The following is an 18,120-nucleotide window of genomic DNA, read 5'->3' on the forward strand; positions in this document are numbered from 1 at the left end:
TTGCTGAGTGCGGAGTGGGGGCGGGGCCGTTAAGGTGCGGGACCCACGGGGGGAGGGAGGCTGCCGCGGGGGAGCCGATCAATTCGCTCCGCTCTCCCCGGAGGCGGAGCCAGGGGCGGCTTCTGCTGCCCTAGAGGTGGGACGCGGGTCTCCAGATGAACTTGCTCCTGGGAGACGGCGGCGGAGGCGGCAGGGGCAGGGGATGTGTTCCAGGGAGTTGCTCCATTTCTTCTCTCCCCCACGGCCTGGCTTGGGGGCGACGTCTGCCGCCGGAGATTTGCCTGAGGTCCGACTCCAGGTGAGCTTGCTCCTGGGAGATGGGTGCGGTGCGGTCAGGGGGCTGGTAAGGTGGTGGCTGCAGGCATAGGGAGGCTGCCCCGGAGGAGATTGTGGATTAGCTCCATGTCTGCACCGCGTGGCCTGAAGGCGGCCTCTGCTGCTCCAGGTCCCGGGACACCCCTGTCCCACTTTGCCTGCTGGGGGCGGGAGGCAGGGTAGTCAGGGTGCAGGGGTGGCGGTGGTCGGGGGCCTGCAGCGGGGGAGCGGACCATTTGCTCCCATCTTCCCCGCGTCTTGTCCTGGGGGCGGTCGCTGTTGCCCTGTGTTATGAGACGCGTGTATCCTAGTCGGCCTGACCCCGGGAGTTGGACTTGGTACTTTGGGGGTGGTGGCAGCAGCGGCAGGTTTTCCCATGGAACTTGTCCATTTGCTCCCACTTCCCCCCATGGTTTGCCCTGGGGGCGGTCCCTGTTGTCCCAAGTTCGTCGGACGTCCATCTCCAGGTCAGCCTGCTCCCTAGAGAAGGCCACTGTGAGGTCATGGGCAAGAGTGGTGGCTGCTGCGGGGGTAGGGGCTGCCTTGGGGAGCTGGTGGATTGGCTCCCGTCTCCCCGATGGCCTGGTGTGGGAGTGGCCTCTCCTGCCCCAGGTCACCAGACGCACCTGTCCCACTCAGCCTGCTGGGGGAGGGGCGCCCTGGGCGGTGACTTTAAGGTGCGGGGGTGGCGATGGCGGGGGTAGAAGACCTGCAGCGCGGAGCCTGTCAATTTGCTCTCCTCTTCCCCGTGACCAATCCTGGGGGCGTCCTCTGCTGCCCAAGAAGCCGGATGCCCGTCTCCAGGTCAGCTTGCTCCTGGGAGACGGGCCCGATGTGGTCGAGGGGCAGAGGCAGTTGCGACGGCCGGCTGCCCCGCCTAATGGGGCCACTTCTTCTCCTCTCCCCTGACCTGGCCTGGGGACGTCCTCTCTGGCGCAAGATTCGCCTGACACCCCACACCTGGTCTGATTGCTCCTGGAAGGTGGGCGCGGTGAGATCAGGAGGTGGAGAGGACAGGGGCTGCCCCTGGAGAGCTGGAGGATAAGCTCCAATCTCTCTGCAGGCCTGACGTGGGGGCGGCCTCTGCTGCCCCTCGTTCCCAGGTCACACTTCTTCGGGTCATATTTCCCCGGGGTTGTGGTAGGGTGCGGGGGCGTCGGGGTGTTGGCGGGGGTATGGAGCCTGCCGCTCGGGAGCTGGGGGTTTAGCTCCCATCTTTTCCGCAGATTGGCCTGAGGGCAGCCTCTGTTGCTCCAGGTCGCAAAGCAATTTCTCTGACAGCTTAGCCACCGGAGGTGGGCAGGATGGGCTGAGAGGGCTGAGGCAGCCGCCAAGGCAGCGACGGAGGGGGCTGTCCCTGGCCAGCTGGTCAATTTGTTCCCATCTCAACCTTTGCTGCCGCAGTTTCGCAGAACGCCCTTCTCCGGTTTATTCTTCTCCAGGGAGGTGGGCGCAGTGCATGCAGCCCGAGGTCTGGGCTCTCCCTTGGGAGGGGCAGAACTCTCTTGTTCTCCTTTGTCTTTATTCTTCAGCGAAGTGGTTACTGGACGCAATTCTTAATTCTGAGAAAGTGTAGCCTGTGTTATGGAAGAGCTGCTGGACAGTGAGGTTTCTGGGTGGATTTTCACATCAGCTGATGCCCCAGGCAGGCAGGAAAGCTATTACTCAGAGCTTCTTAGTCTGGGGTTGGGGATGGCCCCGCCATCCTCACCATGCTTTTTAAAAATGTGTTACTCCCCTCTTTTTCCTAGGTGACATTTTAGGTTATTGGGTCTCAGATTGCTGACACACTCATCCCTGTTCTCAGACATCTTTTAAACTTGGGTGAAGTGATAAGTAGGGGAAGATGATTTACTGAAAGGTAAGAATACTTAAATTCGCATTAAAGCTACATTCTGTCAATCTTTCTAAAATGATTTTCCTCTGATTCTAAATCCACGACCTAGTGAATGTTGTACTCCTCTGTAAATTATTGATCTTCACATCACATTTGTTGAGTGGTCAACGAGATTTGTTAATTAGATTATTCCTGAAAGGAAAAGTTCAGGCTTTTCAGAATTCCTTGTCTGATGTCACCCAGGCAGTCACAGTAGAAGACAGAGCTGATATAAAAATCCCTCAGCTGCCTGAACTGCAAAGCTTCTGGGATTACTGATCCCTGAAATGCAGGTGAATCTTGATGATAATCTGGGGGATGGTTTAAATGATCAGATTCTTCCAGTCCTATAAATGGGTTCCGTGGCCCCAGCCCCGGGAGAACTGGACATAAGGGCCATATCGTGTGTGGTGGGATGGGAAGGCAAGGTGTAAGAGCTGGAATCCCTGAGATTCCACACTCGCTAAACACAGACTCCAGAGCCTAATTGTTGTCAGGTTTTGTTCTGGATTTGAGAGTGTGTTCATACATGATTCTTGCCCTTCTGGAGTCACTGCCTGGGTGGAAGTAACCTTTACATAGATCTGTGGAGGATGACATTTAAGTAGATGGGCTGTTATGGTTCTCAATGTGCCCAGGCTTGCTCTTCCAGGCACTCGTGGGACTAACGCGAGTCATGTTATTCACTCATTCACTGATTTATTACCCTTGAATTGATCACTCGTCCCACAGTAAGTGAAACAAGGTAACAGGAAGCTGAGTTTTGTCCCCTCTCCTATCACTGATTGTTTTTCAGTCGGGCGCCCTGCGTATGCATTGTGAAACGGTGGTATTTCGTGCCCAATGGGGCAGCACTGTCAGTTCTGAGAATCAGGGGAGACACATGGGTAGGACAGCACCCTGACACACATGGCACCCCCCATCCCGTGAGACAGAATTGTCGATGCTCAGGTGACCCGATGTAGACTGCGGTGCTAAACCTGAGCATGTTTAGTTATCCTGGTGGCTATGAAAATACAGACTACCAGTCGCTACCTCTGGAGACTCTGAGGGTGTGCACCCCAGAATTCTGCATTTTAAGAAGCACTTTAACGAATCCTGATGAAGAGATCTGAGTGTCCCACGGAGAAACACTGGTGTGCGAGGCACCAATATTGAGGATTCTCAGGGAACGATGTCTTTTTAGGATGGTCCATGGGCCCTCACTTTAGACTTTTGCCTTGGGTTTAATTGTATGTGTTCAGAAGTGATGTCTTTCAATTCCAGTGCATGTCAGCATGCTCTGTGCAGGGATTTACTCTCAGTAGATGGCAAAAACTATGATTCTTCAGGTCACCGAGCTACACTGTGAACGATATTTTATTTTGGTTTTCTTTGTAGCAATGCAGAGTCTCCCGAGAAGAGATTTAGACTCAACAGCTTTGTGTCAGACTTTGGAAGACCGCTGCTGCCCAAGGTGTTCTCTGGCAGTGCAATGACGAATCTAGGTCCCTCTTTCACTGCTACATCAATGAAGTGGACCACTTGGACAAGGCCAAAGCTGGTATCCCTACCATAGCCCTTTACAGTGTTATTCGGCTCCAGGAAGCCATCAGATGCAGCAGGTGGCCAGAGGAGGAGCCGAACAGACTCATGAAATGTGACATCCCCAACTTTATCAACACGGACCAGAACTCTGCCTTTGTGGAAGATGATTTCCTGATTTTGTAACTACCGATTGTTCTAGAAAATAAGCCAGTTGCCCAGAACTCCCACAAAGACTTGAATTGAGAAACGTGCTTTCTCAGGTATCTTTCTGAAGATGTGAAGTCTGTCTTTGTATGGAAGGAAGTCCCCTTTCACAAAACTGAATGTGTTTGTGTCTGAGAGAGGGAAATGGAGACAGAAAGACGAAGAAGCAGAAGAGAGCCCCCTCAGAAGAGATCTAGTTAAGGTGAGTTTTTGTGCCTTTAAAAAACATTTGGGGTTTTAGGGGGAACAAAGTATTTACACTGTCTTATTCTCCTCATTGGAAACCTTGGCCCCGTCGTCAGAGTCAGCGGCCTTGAACGGGGGTTGCACGCTGCTTTTCATCTGGCACTGCGACTTCCACGCTCTGCCTTTAGCACGTTGCTTTGCCTGTCAGGGTTGCCACCCTTTTAACTGTAAGGTGAGGAGTCTGGAGTAGATGATCCACCCCAGCTCTGCTGTTTTGCAAATTTCTGATTTCGTATTCGGATGAGTCTGGGATACACCCAGAGCAGTATAAACCAGGCCCTACCTCCTGCCTATTGCTGGGGCATCCCTCAGGTCTGTGCCTTCTACTCAACCCTTTACTGAGCCCAGCTTTTGTCAGGAGCCCAAGTGCCTACCGGGATGGCAGGGGACTTGTCTTTCGTGGTCACGGTGGCCAAGAATTCTATTGGTGTGCTGAAACAACTCTTCTGAGATCCTCCACCCACCCCTGCTCAAACCTAATGACAGCACTACGGTTCCTTTCCTAGGAGGAGAATCAATCCATGGTGCATTTTATGACAATCCTGTCCCCAGGGATGCACGGAAGTTTATCAGCTGAGTGAGGGGAGGTGCCTCTGTGTCCCTGTATCTCTGTCTGCTCACAGTTCACTGCCACCGGCTACTGAACAAGAAAAGTGCTATTCACCATGTTGTGTGTTTTCCAAATGTGTAGGTGATGGTCTTGTGGCTCGTGCGTGGGCTTTGATTTGGGATGGTGAAGGGCTTATAAATACCTCATCGACATGTATTCGAGGTGGCCTGGTGCCACACAGATTTGATTCATGAAGGCATCAAGCCTGCACACTGGTTTGGAAACAACTTGGTTTTGATCATTCACACTGCATGCATGACTCGCTGCTAATCTCTGGGTGGTTTTTTCATTTCAGATTTATTCACCCCATGTCTTGCTTAAGCTGAAAAATACATTTATTTCACCAGAATATTCTCTGATTCTTTGTTTACACACATCCAGTTTTTTTAATTCCTTTAAAAATGATTCTGTGTTTATAATGCCTCCTAATTTCTATCATCTCTATGTTGCCAGTGGCCTGAGACATGCACCAGATTTGATGCCGGAACAGTTCCACCAAAAGAAATCCCTTTGCCGTAATATCTTTTGAGGAAAATATTATTCTTTAAGGCTCTAACAGTAAATCGTAGAAGAAAGCATGGAACATTTCTTGTAGTTAATACATGTTCATGCGAAAAGAAATGATATTTTCATTAAACAATGTTGATTTTAATAACTTTTACAAATGTGAACATTATTATTCATAATTTAAGTAACCAGATAAAACCACAGTTATTTATTATGAAGATTGAAAACTATTTACACGGTCTCTTAATTAGAAGTAGCTTTATTAGAAGACTGAAGGGTATTTAAAAGATGGAAAAATACCCATGATGACACCATCATTTTTATTAACTAAATATGAAGAACTGTGCAGGGATAAGATTTAACCCTCTGCAAACTGCCAAGTTAGCATGAGGTAGTTTGTGGATGCTGCCAGAGGACAGGACACTCCCCCAGGATCAGAGACAAAGGACTTCCTGCCAGCACAGCAGGCAGCCTGTGGTTCAAGTTCATATTGGTTCCTGAGTTCCTTTCCTATTGCTGTTGTAACAAAGGACCACAGACTCAGTGGCTTAAAGCAATACACATTCATCTTCTCACTGTTCTATGGTGCAGTAGTGCAAAGTCAATGTCAGTGGGCTAAAACCAACGAGTGGCCAAGGCTAAGTTCCACACCGAGGCTCTTGGGAGGGATTCGTCATCCTACCTTTCCCAGCTTGCAGAGGTGCTCACACTCCTTGGCCCAGGGCCCTGTGTCACTGTGACCTCTGCTGCCACTTTACATCTCTGTCTCTGACTATATAGATATAGAGGAAGAGTCTTCTACATCTGGTATGGACCCTTTTTCCTACATGGACATTGTATCCCTATTTATGTGCAGATGAAAACCCCTTCCCTCCAGGGTGTGGTGGCATCAGCTCACAAGATGACCACTCTGGGCTTTAAGTGTCCTCTTTGTATTGTCATCAGGGAACTTCTCTCTCCATAGTTAGCTCTGTGTTAATTTGTTGTTATATTTTACCCAGAATTACTGAAAGTTTTACTTAAAAGGGATCCTAATTAGCTCTGTTTACCTGTTTCCAGAGCTGAAAGCTTCAGTTCTAGAGTATCAGTTTGATTTTTCCTAAAAATACATTCCAGTATATTTCTCTGGTGAAAGTCTCTACCCTGTTATCTATTGTCCCATCATTTCCTTATTTTCTTGAATATATTAAAAGTATTTTATAGCCTTTATTGGTAACTCTGATGCCTACATCACCTGGGGTTTGCATCCTTTGTCTAATGCTCCTTATTCTCATGTTATCTGTCATATAGTCTGGACATGTTGCATGTCTAGAAATTCTTTATTACATGGCAGACATTGCAAATGAAAAATCCATGTTATCTTCCGTGAGAGCTTTTCTACCTTCCCGTTAGGCAGACAGTGTGAGGGACTGATCATGTCACTCCAATCAGGCGCTGAGGTGGATCAGGACTAAAGTGCCTTTTTTCTTAAAACAGCTTTGAGGTATACTTGGCAAAATAATTTTCACACGTTTAAATTGTACAGCTTAATACGTTTTGACGTAAGTATATCCCCAAGGAACCATGACCACACTCAAGACAGTGAACATACCCATCACCCACAAAGCTTCTCTCCTGACTTTTGTTGTCCCTCCCTCCCTCCCCGTCTCTTCCCCTGGGAACCATTGATCTGCTTTCTATCACAACATATTGGTTTGCATTTTCAAGATCCTTATATGAATGGATTCATGCAGTATCTACTCTATGTTGTCTGACTTCTTTCATTCAGTGTAATTATTTTGAGAATCATCTGTGTTGCTGTATTAATAGCTTGTTTGTCTTATAGTAGAGTATTGTTTAGTGCTGAGTTTTTACTGAAGAGTTTATTGTGAGCAGTGTTTGTATAGACCATCATTTCTTTCTGCATTTACTTCTTGATGGATGCATGGGTTATTTACAACTTGTGCTATTATAAATAAAATAGCAGTGAATATTTGGTTACAAGTCTTTGTATGGACATATGCTTTTCCTTTCTAAAGCACCAGATGAGGAATGTCTGGATTATATGGTACACAGGTGTTTACCTTTTTAAAAGAATCTGTTAAAGACTTTTCCAAAATGGTTGTACTATTGTAAATTCCTCGTGGTGTGTATCAGTTCTGGTTGCTCTACTTCCTTGCCAGCCCCTTGTAAGGTCAGTCTTTCTAACTGTATTCATTCTAGTATGTATGTGAACTAGTATCTCACTGTGGTTTTTAAAAGTATTTCTCTAATGACTAATGACACCTTTAATCAGCATCTTTTCATATGCTTATTATCCATCTGGATATCTTTACTGAAGTGTGTTTTCTGGCCTCATTCATTCAGGTGTTTGAATTATTATTGAATTTTGAGACCTCTTTATTCTGGATCAGATACAAAGAGAGACCTTTATCAGATATATGATCTGCAAATAGCTTCTGTCTATGGCTTGTCTTTTCATTTGCTTAGCAGTGTTTAGAAGAGCATTGAAGAGTCTTCATGTTCATAAAGTTCACTCTATCAGTTTCTTTTTAAAATAGATGATACTTTTGGTGTCATAGCAAAGAAAAATTTGCCAAACCCAAGGCCATAAACCTTAAGCCTATGCTTGTTCTCCTAGCTGTTTTATAGTTTTAGATTTCCTATTAAGATCTATGATCCATTTTGAGGTAAATTTTGTATATTTTGTGAGGTGTGGATCAAAGTTCATTTTTTTTTTTTTTTGCGTATCACGATCTAATTGTTCCAGCACTACATGCTGAAAAGATCCTTTCTCCACAGCATCCTTTTTGAGAATCAATTGTCTGTATAAGTCTTGGTTTAGTTCTGAACATTCTATTGTGTTCCATTATTCTATTTTCCTGTTTTACACCAACACCATAAATTCTGATTACTGTAGCTTTATAAAAAAAGTTTGAAAATCAGATAGTGCAAGTCTTCCAACTTTGTTTTTCTTGTTCAAAGTTGTTTTGGATTTTTGGGATCCTTTGAATTTTTATATGAATTAGAGAATAAGTTTTTAAATTCCTTACATCCTGTTCTGCCAAAATTCCACCCATGCCTTTGGCCGTCTCCAAAGCCACATTTTCTGAAGAAGTCTCTCTAGATCCCAGGTGAAAGCAATTTCTCTTTCGTCTGTGCTCAAATCACATTTGATATTATTTGATTACATTTAATCATATTTGCCTGTATGTACTTGTCTGATCTTTCCAGCCATTTAGTAAATCTCAAAAGATTAGGAATCTTGACTTGGTTCCCTCTGTGTGCTGAGAAACTAGTTCTATGCTTTGCAGGAGTGAGCCCTGCAGTAAGAGGTATCTGCAGCACACATCTAGCTCATTGCTTGAATATTGTCAAGGAATTCTGCAGATTTAGAATTGTTTATTGATTGTTGTCTCCAAGACGGCTCAGTCTTTTTTATTTCTATTGCTACTACTGCAGTTTCAAAGAACAATGGGCTAGTTATTTTCCAAATATCAAATCATACTCTAATTGTGTTGTCACGCAAATTGTGTGCTGCTGTGTCTTAACAACCTGCTTAGTGTTCACAGGCTCCTTCACTCATGGAAAATTTGGGAGAATGTCATATCCTTAGAGATAGCAATGCTGTCTTTGGTGACCTGAGCAGCAGTATCTGAATTCACTCCTGCTGTTTTTCCAGTGTCCCCTCTAGACCTCCTCCAGCCCTCCATGGGGGGCCCTGCAGTTCTGCCCTAGAAAAGCCTGTTGCTTCTCAGGAAGACTTCCCTATGAAACATAATCATGTCCTTCTTGTGGGGACATTCAGTCCAGAGACCTGAAAGCAGGGGAAAATGTTTAGCCTGCTTTTGGTAGAACCTAAATTCTTCCATACTTGTTAGAAGCAATTTCAATGAGGAAACTGTTTTGGCATCTAACAAATCAGCATAAATGACTGATGAGGAAGATCAGCTTCCCCATCCCACTCAGTCGTCATGTTGATGTGACACACACATTGGCAAACATTTTCTCCTGTGAGCAACGTAAAGTTCAAGACGTTATGAATGGCTTTTTGTTTTTATTTCTTAGTCTTTCCACATTCACTGTGTCTCGTGAGATTATATGAATCCTGCTTATTTTCAGCCCAGTACTAAACTTTTTAAAAGGATCACGTGTTTAAAAGGCTAGTGGACAATTTTTTAGAAGACAGAAATCCTTAGATTTTGGTCCCAGAGTTGAATCTTGGTTAGTGGTGAATGAAAATTCCCGTTAAAATTTTAAATTCAGTGATACAAAGTCTTAAAAATAGTTAAATATTAGTCAATTTCATTAAACACTATAAGAGTTATTTACCTTTAAGCCTCTTTCTGGGGCAATTTTGCAATGATTCCCTCCCTTTATCGATTCCCTCTTTATCAGAATCCTTGAGAGGCCCCTGTCATCATTGTCAGTATCATCATCATCATCATGGAACTGATTCTTCTGGAAGATTCTAGGAAAATAAAGAGATGGACGGGATTATGTGTAGGTCAGTGTGTGCATATACAATAAGAACAGCTGTCAGACATTAGATGCAAGATACCCATTTCATTTAGGGGAGAATGTGGTCATGAAATCCTGATGTGGTGAATGAAGGAAGCGGTGGGAACAGGATAGTCAATGGAAAGGAGGAGGAAGTGAGTGAATTGGAGAGCATAGATCCTTGGTTAGTTGATCAGCACATTGGTGAGAATGAGGGGAGTGTGATGGCAGAATCATGTCCCTCCCCGGCCACAGGGTAGCCACCTGTGACATGTTACTGTACATGGCAAAAGGGATGACAGATATTTTAGGATTAAAAATCTTAGAGGATTTCTGTCTCCTAAATTGTCTATTAGTTAGCCTTTAAACCCATGATACATTATTATAGATTAGTGCAGGGGCACAAATAAAAAGGATTCATATAATCTCACCAGACAAACTGAATGTAGAAAGGATAAGGAAGAGAAACAAAAAGTCACTTATAAGTGCCTTGAACCATAAATTGCTCATGAGGAAATGTTACACAAGGTGAATGTCACAGCCACATACATACTGCCTGAGTGGGATGGGACAAGGGGATCCTGAAATGAGACAATAGGGTGAGTAGTCTGGATTGTCCAGGTGGGCTGAATGTAATCACAGGGGTCCTTAAAATGGAGGATATTTCCCAGCTGAGTTTAAAATCAGAGGGAGGTGTAGCAATGGAGCAATGTTCAGAAAGGCTGCTGACCATGAAAATGGAGGAAGTTGAGGGGCACAAGCTAAGGAAGGTGGGTGACCTCTGTAAACTGGAAAAAAAAAAGGAAACATTCTCTTCTAGACCCTCTAGAAGGAAGGAACCCTGCTGGTATCTTGAATTTATCCCAATGAGAACTGTGTTGGATCTCTGACATCCACAGCCATAAGCTAATAAGTCTGTGCTGGTTTAAGCTATTAAGCTTATGGGAATTTGTTACAGTGGTAATAGGAAAATAACATAGTGAGTGGTAGTGTAAGGGATTAAAGTCTAGGATGGGGTGTGGAGAGAATTCTGACATTTACACCTAAAAACAACCAGGTGAAGTGGGAAGGTGTTTTAAGGAAGACCTACCTGGCAGGGCTGTCAAGCAGACTGGAGTGAGCGAATCCTTGGAGTTAGAGGAATCAATTAAACCTCACAAGGAAAATAAGAAATAAAATGTAGCAGGGCTTCAGTGTTAGTAGATGTAGGAATGGAAATGGGCAGAGAGATATAAACATTATTTTGAAATTAGCTACAGGTTTGATGACTGCATGTTTGGGAGAGTTAGCCGATGTGTGGACTGAATGCATCCCCTCAAAATCCATATGTCGAAACCTCATCTCCCAGGGTGATGATATAGTGATGCGGGGCCTTTGGGAGGTGATTAGTAGGATAAAATGAGGTCATGAGAGTAGAGCCCTCATGAATGGTATTAGTGTTCTTATACAGGGCCCCAAAGTGCTTGCTTCTCTCTCCTCTCTGGGCCATGAAGATAGTGGGAAGACAGCCATCTTCGAGCTGGCAATCCTCTCCCAGATACATTGACCTTGAAAGCCTCAGCCTCCAAACCATAAGGAATATGCTGGTTGTTTAAGCCACCCGACACACGGTAATTTGTTACAGAATCCCAGACTGACGAAGACAGTGGAGAATGCCACTGTGTTTTGCACTGATTGCCTGGAGAATGCTGAAACCCAGGGAAGTGGGCAGCACAGACGTTTACTCATTTAATCCTGCCAACACTGTAGGGGATAGAGTCTACATTTTCCTCGCTATTTAAAAGGTAAGGAAAAAGAGGCACAAATAATAACAATGACAACGACAACAACAACAACAACAGCAACAATAATTTGTCCAAGATTCACACAGAACTCCCTGGAGGGAGAGTGAGAATTAATACTTATGCAGGCTGGCCCCAGAGCCCCTGCTCATAACTACTAAGTCAGATCACCTTGCTTATTTAATCAGTTTTTTTCAACTGTGATATGAGTGTACTGTGTCCAGTAACTTATAATTTCAAAATACCTCACTGTAAGGGAAACATTAGTCGCAGGCATTACAACCCACAGAAAGCTAGACATACAAAAATAACTTGTTAAGGCAAGATAACCAATAATGTTTTTAAATATTATACCTGCTGACCCTTTGCAATAAAGTGTTTATTTATAATTCTGTCTGGCTACAGAATAACATCATAATCCTGCATGTGGCTGGTGGCTCCCGTGTTGGACAGCACGGGTCTAGAGAATTTAAATGACTTGCCCAGCCTTGCCCAGGAAGCTCGTGGTGGGATCAGAGCTATAGTCTGGGACTGTTCCTTCCTATCCAAGTCCCTCATGGAAGTTTAGAAGCTTCTCCTTTGGTGCCCAGCTGTCTATCCGTACTTATGACATCTTGTCAGGTGCCCCGGCCTGCTCCTGAACATCAGCCAGAACCCACTTCTGCTCTTTTTTGGCCAGGTAATACCTTCTAGCAACTTCCATTGCCTTCTTGGCATCAGTTTTTACATGGAAGGGTAGTGGCTAGAGAAGGAAATGTGTCCACATGACAGGTTTTTCATAAATAAAGTAGGAGTGGTCAAGAGAAGAAAACCTCAGGAATACGAGTGGAAGCAGGTCATTTAATATACCAAATGCGTACTTTCAATGTATGTTTGTGTTTCCGAGTCCACGCTTGTTCTACTCGTGCATTATAGGCCAACACATCAGGAGACAAGGATTTGGGGCAAGAAATAGCGGCTTTAATTTGTAAAGCCAGTGGAGAAGATGGTAGACCAATGTCCTGGAGAACCATCATCCCAAGTCAGAATTCAGGCTCTTCTTATATTAAAAAGGGGAAGCGGGAATGCTTGGTTGATGCAAACTTGGTGTATGAATTCTTTGTTGTTAGAATCCTTTGTTCTTGCAGCTCTTCACCTGGGTCAGATCCGTGTAAACCTCCAACAAGCAAATGTTATTTTCTACTCTGTATCTTGTTATCTTTATACGAATGGAAAAGTGATAATATCCTTCAAAGTCAGAGCCTTGAGATTAGGGTCTCCTGTATATTTCAGGATCTAGGCAACATTGTTTCACAAAAGGTGCAGAAACAGCAAGACTAAGCCTAGGAAACAGGGCACAGGTTTAAAGTCAAAGGAACAGATCTAATATGGAGTCAGATTTGTTCTTTCCTATTTCAGTAGTGCCATGGAGAAGGCACTGTGGGCAGCTTTCTGTAGGGTCCTGGAGGCTTTCTCTCTCAGCCTCTGTGCGCCTCTATTGAAAACCCGTCATCGCTATCTGGCCTGCTGGAAAACCAGTCCGCCTGTTTTGCCCTGAAGTTGTGTTCTGTTTATAACTCATCTCTACTCCTTGGAAAACAACTCAATAAAAACTCAGTTGGTTTCCCACCAGCCCTGAGCAGGGGTGAGGGATAGCATGTTATTATTTTATAAAAAAAATATAAAAAAGTTTTAAAACAGCACTGGGCACATAGGAGAGAGACAATTAATGCTTCCTGGCTTAAATCGAAAATGATGACTCAGTGAGTCTATGGCTGCTGTATTTGCTGAACTAGTTACTCCTTTGCTCCATTACACATGTATTTTAACTGAAAAAGAAATATATGCATATGGTTAAAAAAATTCAAACAGAGCAAAAAATACTCAAGTGAAAGAAGTTTTCCCTCATCCTCTGTTCTTACACGCCTCCCTGGAGATGCCAATGTTTACAATCCTTTGTGTGCTTTTCCAGATATGCTATGCAAGTTCCCACCAATGTATGTAAATTCCTTTAAAGTTTTACTTATTTTTAACTTTAAGGGATTTAAATCCTCAAGTGGCTTCTGCCACAGTAATAGAAAAGAAGAAATCTGACTCCATATTAGATCTGTTCCTTTGACTTTAACCCTGTGCTCTGTCTCCTAGGCTTCTTCTTGCTTGTAAAACAATGTTGCCTAGAGCCCAAAATATACAGGAGAGCCTATTCTGAAGGCTCTGACCTTTAAGGGTATTTAACACTTTTCCAATCATATAAAGATAACACGTTGCAGAATAGAAAATAACGTTTGTTTTGTTGGAGGTTTACAGGGATCTGACCCAGGGAGATAGCTGCAAGAACAAAGGATTCTAACAAGAAGGAATTCCTACACCAAGAAGTTTGCAAAAACCAAGCACATAGGAAAGCAGCCTGAATTGTGACTTGGGGAGATGGTTTTCCAGGACATTAGTTTGCCATCTAGGTCTACAGAAACTTGCTATTCCATGCCCCAACACTTGGTCTCCCAACTTACTGGCCTGTCCTGCACTGAGGAGAATGAATTTGGACTCAATAACACTTCTACCTACCTAGCAAGTTGGACACTGGGACTGAGGGCAGCTCTCCCACACACAGGGGCCTACGGTGAGCCCTTGATTATTCCCCGAGGTTGGGGTGTGGTTTACCCAGGAGGGATGGGGACTCTACACCAACACTCAGGCAGTCTGCTCCTTCTGGGGCTCTGACATTTTACCTCCCGCTCCCTGCCAGCCCAACATTTGGGACAGTGGAGCTAAGGCAGAGATCGTGCCTGCCTGTTTCCCAACGTGTAAAAGGGGAATATGTACTCTTCCCAAGGTAGTTCTGAGAAACAACACCTGCGGGTGCTTGGTTCCCTGAGCAACAGTAAACCTAGCTCCTTGTGGGGGCAACGGGTATGATACCCGTAGGGTTTCTGCAGAGACCTTAGCTGGAGGGCTGGGCCAGGGACGTAAAATATGAGCTGTGGGCAATGACGGGTAAGAGAAGGGTGTATAGGCAGGACTGCTGCCTCCTTCGGGGTGCCACAAGAGGTAAAACGCTTTCTCCCCATCTCTGTTACTCCCCTCCCAATTCCAGATAACTGCCTTCCCTCTGCTCCTCCTGTCCATGTGTCTCCCTCCACTTTTCCCCGCCTCCCCTCCTCCTCCCCTATTCTCCCTCCCTCGGTTCCCCTTCTCTCTCAGGACCCAGAGCGGATCGCTGGCCCTCCTGCGCATGCGCAGTTGCTGCCAGCTGGACCGCGGGTTGGAAGCTCCAGCTCCGAGCCGGGGATCGGCCCCAATGGCTTCTCAGCTCTGTCGCCCTGTAGGCCTTTGGCTACTGCCTGGGGCCGGGGCCTCTGGCTGTGGAAGTGCAAGGTGAGGGGATATCGGGAAAGGGGTGAGGCGGCTGCGGGAGGGCGGTCGGCGTGTCACAGCCCCCCAGGGCGCCAGTCAGCGTGTGTTCAGCTGGATTGCTCGGGCCAGACCCCTCTGCCCGCGCCACCTGCCCCGGCGCCCCGGCCACAGCTGTCCAGGGCCAGGTGTGCCCCTGCCGCCTCTTGGCCCAGCCGGGCTCCCCTCAGTCCGCGGCTGGCGTCCGCTTCCCCTCTCCCGCCCGCGAGTCCTCCCCTCCCGGGCTTCCTCTCCTTGGCCGCCGACCCGTCCCCACCACTGGGCGGGCTGTGTCCCGGGCGGGCGGGGTCTGCACACCCGGACGGGGCGGGCGGCTTGGGCTGGGGCTGGGGCTGGCCTCCGAGCGGGGCTGCAGCCCGCGTCCCCCACCCCGCTCTCCCTGCCCCGCGACCCCGGGGCTGCCTTCCTCTCCCTTTCCCGATCCCTGAGGTCCAGATTAGCGGCGTGGGCGCTGCTCCCCAGGCTGAGAGCCCGCGGCTGTAACTCCCAGCTTCTCCTGGTGGAGTCGGGAAAAGGGAGCGGCAGTGCTGAGGGAGCTTCTGTCTCCTTGATCAGGATTTCTGCCCCAGGTAAGTACCTTGAACACTTTCAGGTGTTATGATGGCGGTGCTTGTTGATGTCACATGTTTTTATACTGAGAGGGATTACAGTGGTGAAAGCAGGGCTTGGTTCAGTTAAAAATGAGCTGAAGGCATGAGGCTGTCTCATCCTCCATCATTCACTCTCCCAGGGTGAAACGTGAGACCGTCGATCTTAAAAAGATACTTATAGTCCCTAACTAGTCCAGCCCAGCTATTGTGTGTTAACAGGAACAGCACAACCTGAGGCGTTGGAGACCCAGGGACATTGCACTCCTAAAGAGCTCCTGGCAAAATCTGGATTGTTTTGTTTTTTTTTGTTTGTTTGTTTTACTTAAATTGTGGGACAGACTAGTAGTATAGAGGGAAAAATAATTGGCAAGAAGGATTTTTTCATTTAACAGCTTTATTGTGTTATTGTTCACACACCATGAAGTCCACCCACTTGAATGTTACAATTCAGCAGCTTTTAGCATATTCACATTTGTGCAACCATTATTATTCCAGAACGTTTTCATCACATCAGAAAGACCAGTTGAAATGCATGACCTATCCACCCCTTCCCAGTGGTGGTTCTAAAGAATTTTCTTGGCTGTTCCTGACCATAAATTAACTTGTTACATTCCATGAAATATCTGGGAGGAATTCTAATCAGAATTGCAATGAATCTGTCTATCAAAGCAGGAAGAATTAATGTCTTTATGGCATAAACTTCTTCTACACATGAATATATGTGGGACCCTATCTTTTCATCTGTCCAGAGCCAGGCCTATGGGAAATCCTCATTAATTCTTGGGTTTGTGAATGATGAGATTCAATACATCATTACATGCAACTGTAGCCTTTCACTGAAGAGAAAAGTAACCTCGTAGAAGCCAAGTGATTCTCTGATGGTTAGAATGAGTGACCGCCAGTGCTGGAGTATTCGAGTGGACTTGGTGCTTGCAGAGTTCTCCACCACCTACAGCTAAGGGGATTACCGTGTTCTTTTACTTTTTTTTTTTTTATGGCGTTGCTTTTATTTTTACTTATTATATAAAATTATTTTTTATTGAAGTGTTGTAAATTTACCATGTTAGCTTCAGATGTACAGCAGAGATTCAGTTATAAGCTTATGCATATGTATATAAATGTTTTTCAGATTGTTTTTAGTACAACTCATTACAAGAAATTGAAAATAGTACCCTGTGCTATATAGTAGGTCCTTGTCATTTATTTTATATTTATTAATGTGTATCTGTTAATCCTCCCTTTCCTGCCTGCTAACAACAGTTGGCTTTCTATGTCCATGAGTCTATTTCTAGCAGCACCTTTTTTGCTAGCAATATATGCTGGTTGGCTCTTTTCTGTTTCAGTAGTTCCATCTTATGTGTGGGCGTTTTTCTTCTGGTGGGCCTGTGTGTGGTTTGCACACGTGATAATAGAGATCTGTATTTGGGAGAACTCCAGGCCTCGTGTAGTCCCTTGTATGGAGCGCCCACTGAACTGATGCTTGAACTTGGAAAAAAACAGTAAATGTTGGAATTTCCACTATGGTTGAGACTTCCAGGTTTCTATAACCTCTTTAGCCCACCTAAATTTTGGCTTCACCCAATACTGGATAATTTCGTGGAACTTCATGGTATGGTGGTGTAGAGACAGGGCCTTGTATGCTTCTTCTCTTTCCTTTTTCTAACAATCATTTTCCTGGGCCTTCCAGGTACTCCCCCAGAAGGGCCCAGGGCTGGCTTGGTGTTGCACTGAGGCAATATTTGTTAATAAGTCCCTTTCCTCATCTCTTCTGAGCCTCCATTTCCTTCTCTGCACAATGAGGGCTTAGACTAGATAAGTGCTTTTCAGTTTCTTTTAAAGCCATGTTTCCTTTGAGAAACAGAAAATTCAAATCTCTCCTCCCATCACAACCCTTTAGATTTTGACACGTCCTCCAAGGAGTCACATAGCTCTTTGTGGTAAATTGATGTGATTGTGATTCCACGTGGCACAGAAAAGACTCTTCAGAGATTTATTGTAGGGAGAGGGCAGGAAAGGGGCAGTATGTCACACTTTCTTGTGTGAGCACTGGAGCAAAAGCTTGGGTTTAAATACAGTGTCTGATGTGGCATCTCTCTAATCTTGCACAATGTGATAAACCTCTATCCCTAGTTTCTTAATGTGTCAAGTTGGGGTGGTAATGTTTTAAGGCTTTTGTGAAACATTATACACATAAGCCATTTGTGTCTCGGTAGATACAAGACCTGCTAGAGAGTCGGAATTTCTTTAAAAATACATATATATTGTCCACATCACTCTGTCTGTGTGTATTTTGAAGTTCCTGGAGGGTGAGGGTTGAGTGTAATGTCCATCGTGGGACAGGTGGCCCATGGGTCTGTGTGCCTCAGATTGCCCCCTCCTCCCCAGTCCTCTTCCTCTCAGTCCAGGATGAAGTTCCCTAGTAGATTTACACACAGGTCTTGTGGAAATGGCTTTTCATTTTATTGTTTCACCAAGGAGGGTTGCCATCATGATCTCTGTGGTCAGGTTTTGGTGACCTGAAGGCTATGCAATTGGGGATTTCTATTTTATAAAAAGAAAAAAAATTACAAATACAAAATTAGACCTAGGTTGGTG

General features: G+C 45.5%; 1 protein-coding gene and 1 long non-coding RNA gene across 7 annotated transcripts; both read left to right on the forward strand.

Moving 5' to 3' along the window:
- Positions 1–103: 103 nt before the first annotated feature.
- Positions 104–3,846, forward strand: LOC140693916 (uncharacterized). Its single transcript, XR_012069624.1, has 3 exons — positions 104–298; positions 2,067–2,176; positions 3,572–3,846. It is a non-coding gene; the product is annotated as an uncharacterized lncRNA (long non-coding RNA).
- A 1-nt stretch (position 3,847) lies between these two features.
- Positions 3,848–16,226, forward strand: LOC140693915 (uncharacterized). 6 transcript variants are annotated; one of them, XM_072957474.1, is made up of 5 exons: positions 11,390–11,548; positions 13,984–14,144; positions 14,619–14,899; positions 15,426–15,504; positions 16,021–16,226. In XM_072957474.1, exons 2-5 carry the CDS (start codon positions 14,006–14,008, stop codon positions 16,050–16,052), a joined length of 531 nt encoding a protein of 176 aa, XP_072813575.1. In that variant the 5' UTR covers positions 11,390–11,548; positions 13,984–14,005; the 3' UTR covers positions 16,053–16,226. The 6 variants fall into 6 exon arrangements, 2 of the variants coding, with proteins under 2 accessions (XP_072813575.1, XP_072813574.1); XR_012069620.1 differs by lacking the exons at positions 13,984–14,144; positions 15,426–15,504; positions 16,021–16,226 and adding an exon at positions 3,848–4,124 and having other exon boundaries at positions 11,389–11,548; positions 14,619–14,888; XM_072957473.1 differs by lacking the exon at positions 16,021–16,226 and having other exon boundaries at positions 14,619–15,655.
- The last annotated feature ends 1,894 nt before the right edge of the window (positions 16,227–18,120 follow it).

The sequence above is a fragment of the Vicugna pacos genome, unplaced genomic scaffold, assembly GCF_048564905.1.
Source record: "Vicugna pacos unplaced genomic scaffold, VicPac4 scaffold_20, whole genome shotgun sequence".
Lineage (NCBI taxonomy): Eukaryota > Metazoa > Chordata > Mammalia > Artiodactyla > Camelidae > Vicugna > Vicugna pacos.

What these genes read in the sequence shown, in the direction of transcription:
- LOC140693915 (XM_072957473.1), top strand. Translation starts at nt 14,006, where the DNA reads ATGCCCCAACACTTGGTCTCCCAACTTACTGGCCTGTCCTGCACTGAG. An exon ending in CCCACACACAGGGGCCTACG is followed by an intron (nt 14,145 to 14,618) that starts GTGAGCCCTTGA and finishes TCCCAATTCCAG; the next exon opens with ATAACTGCCTTCCCTCTGCT.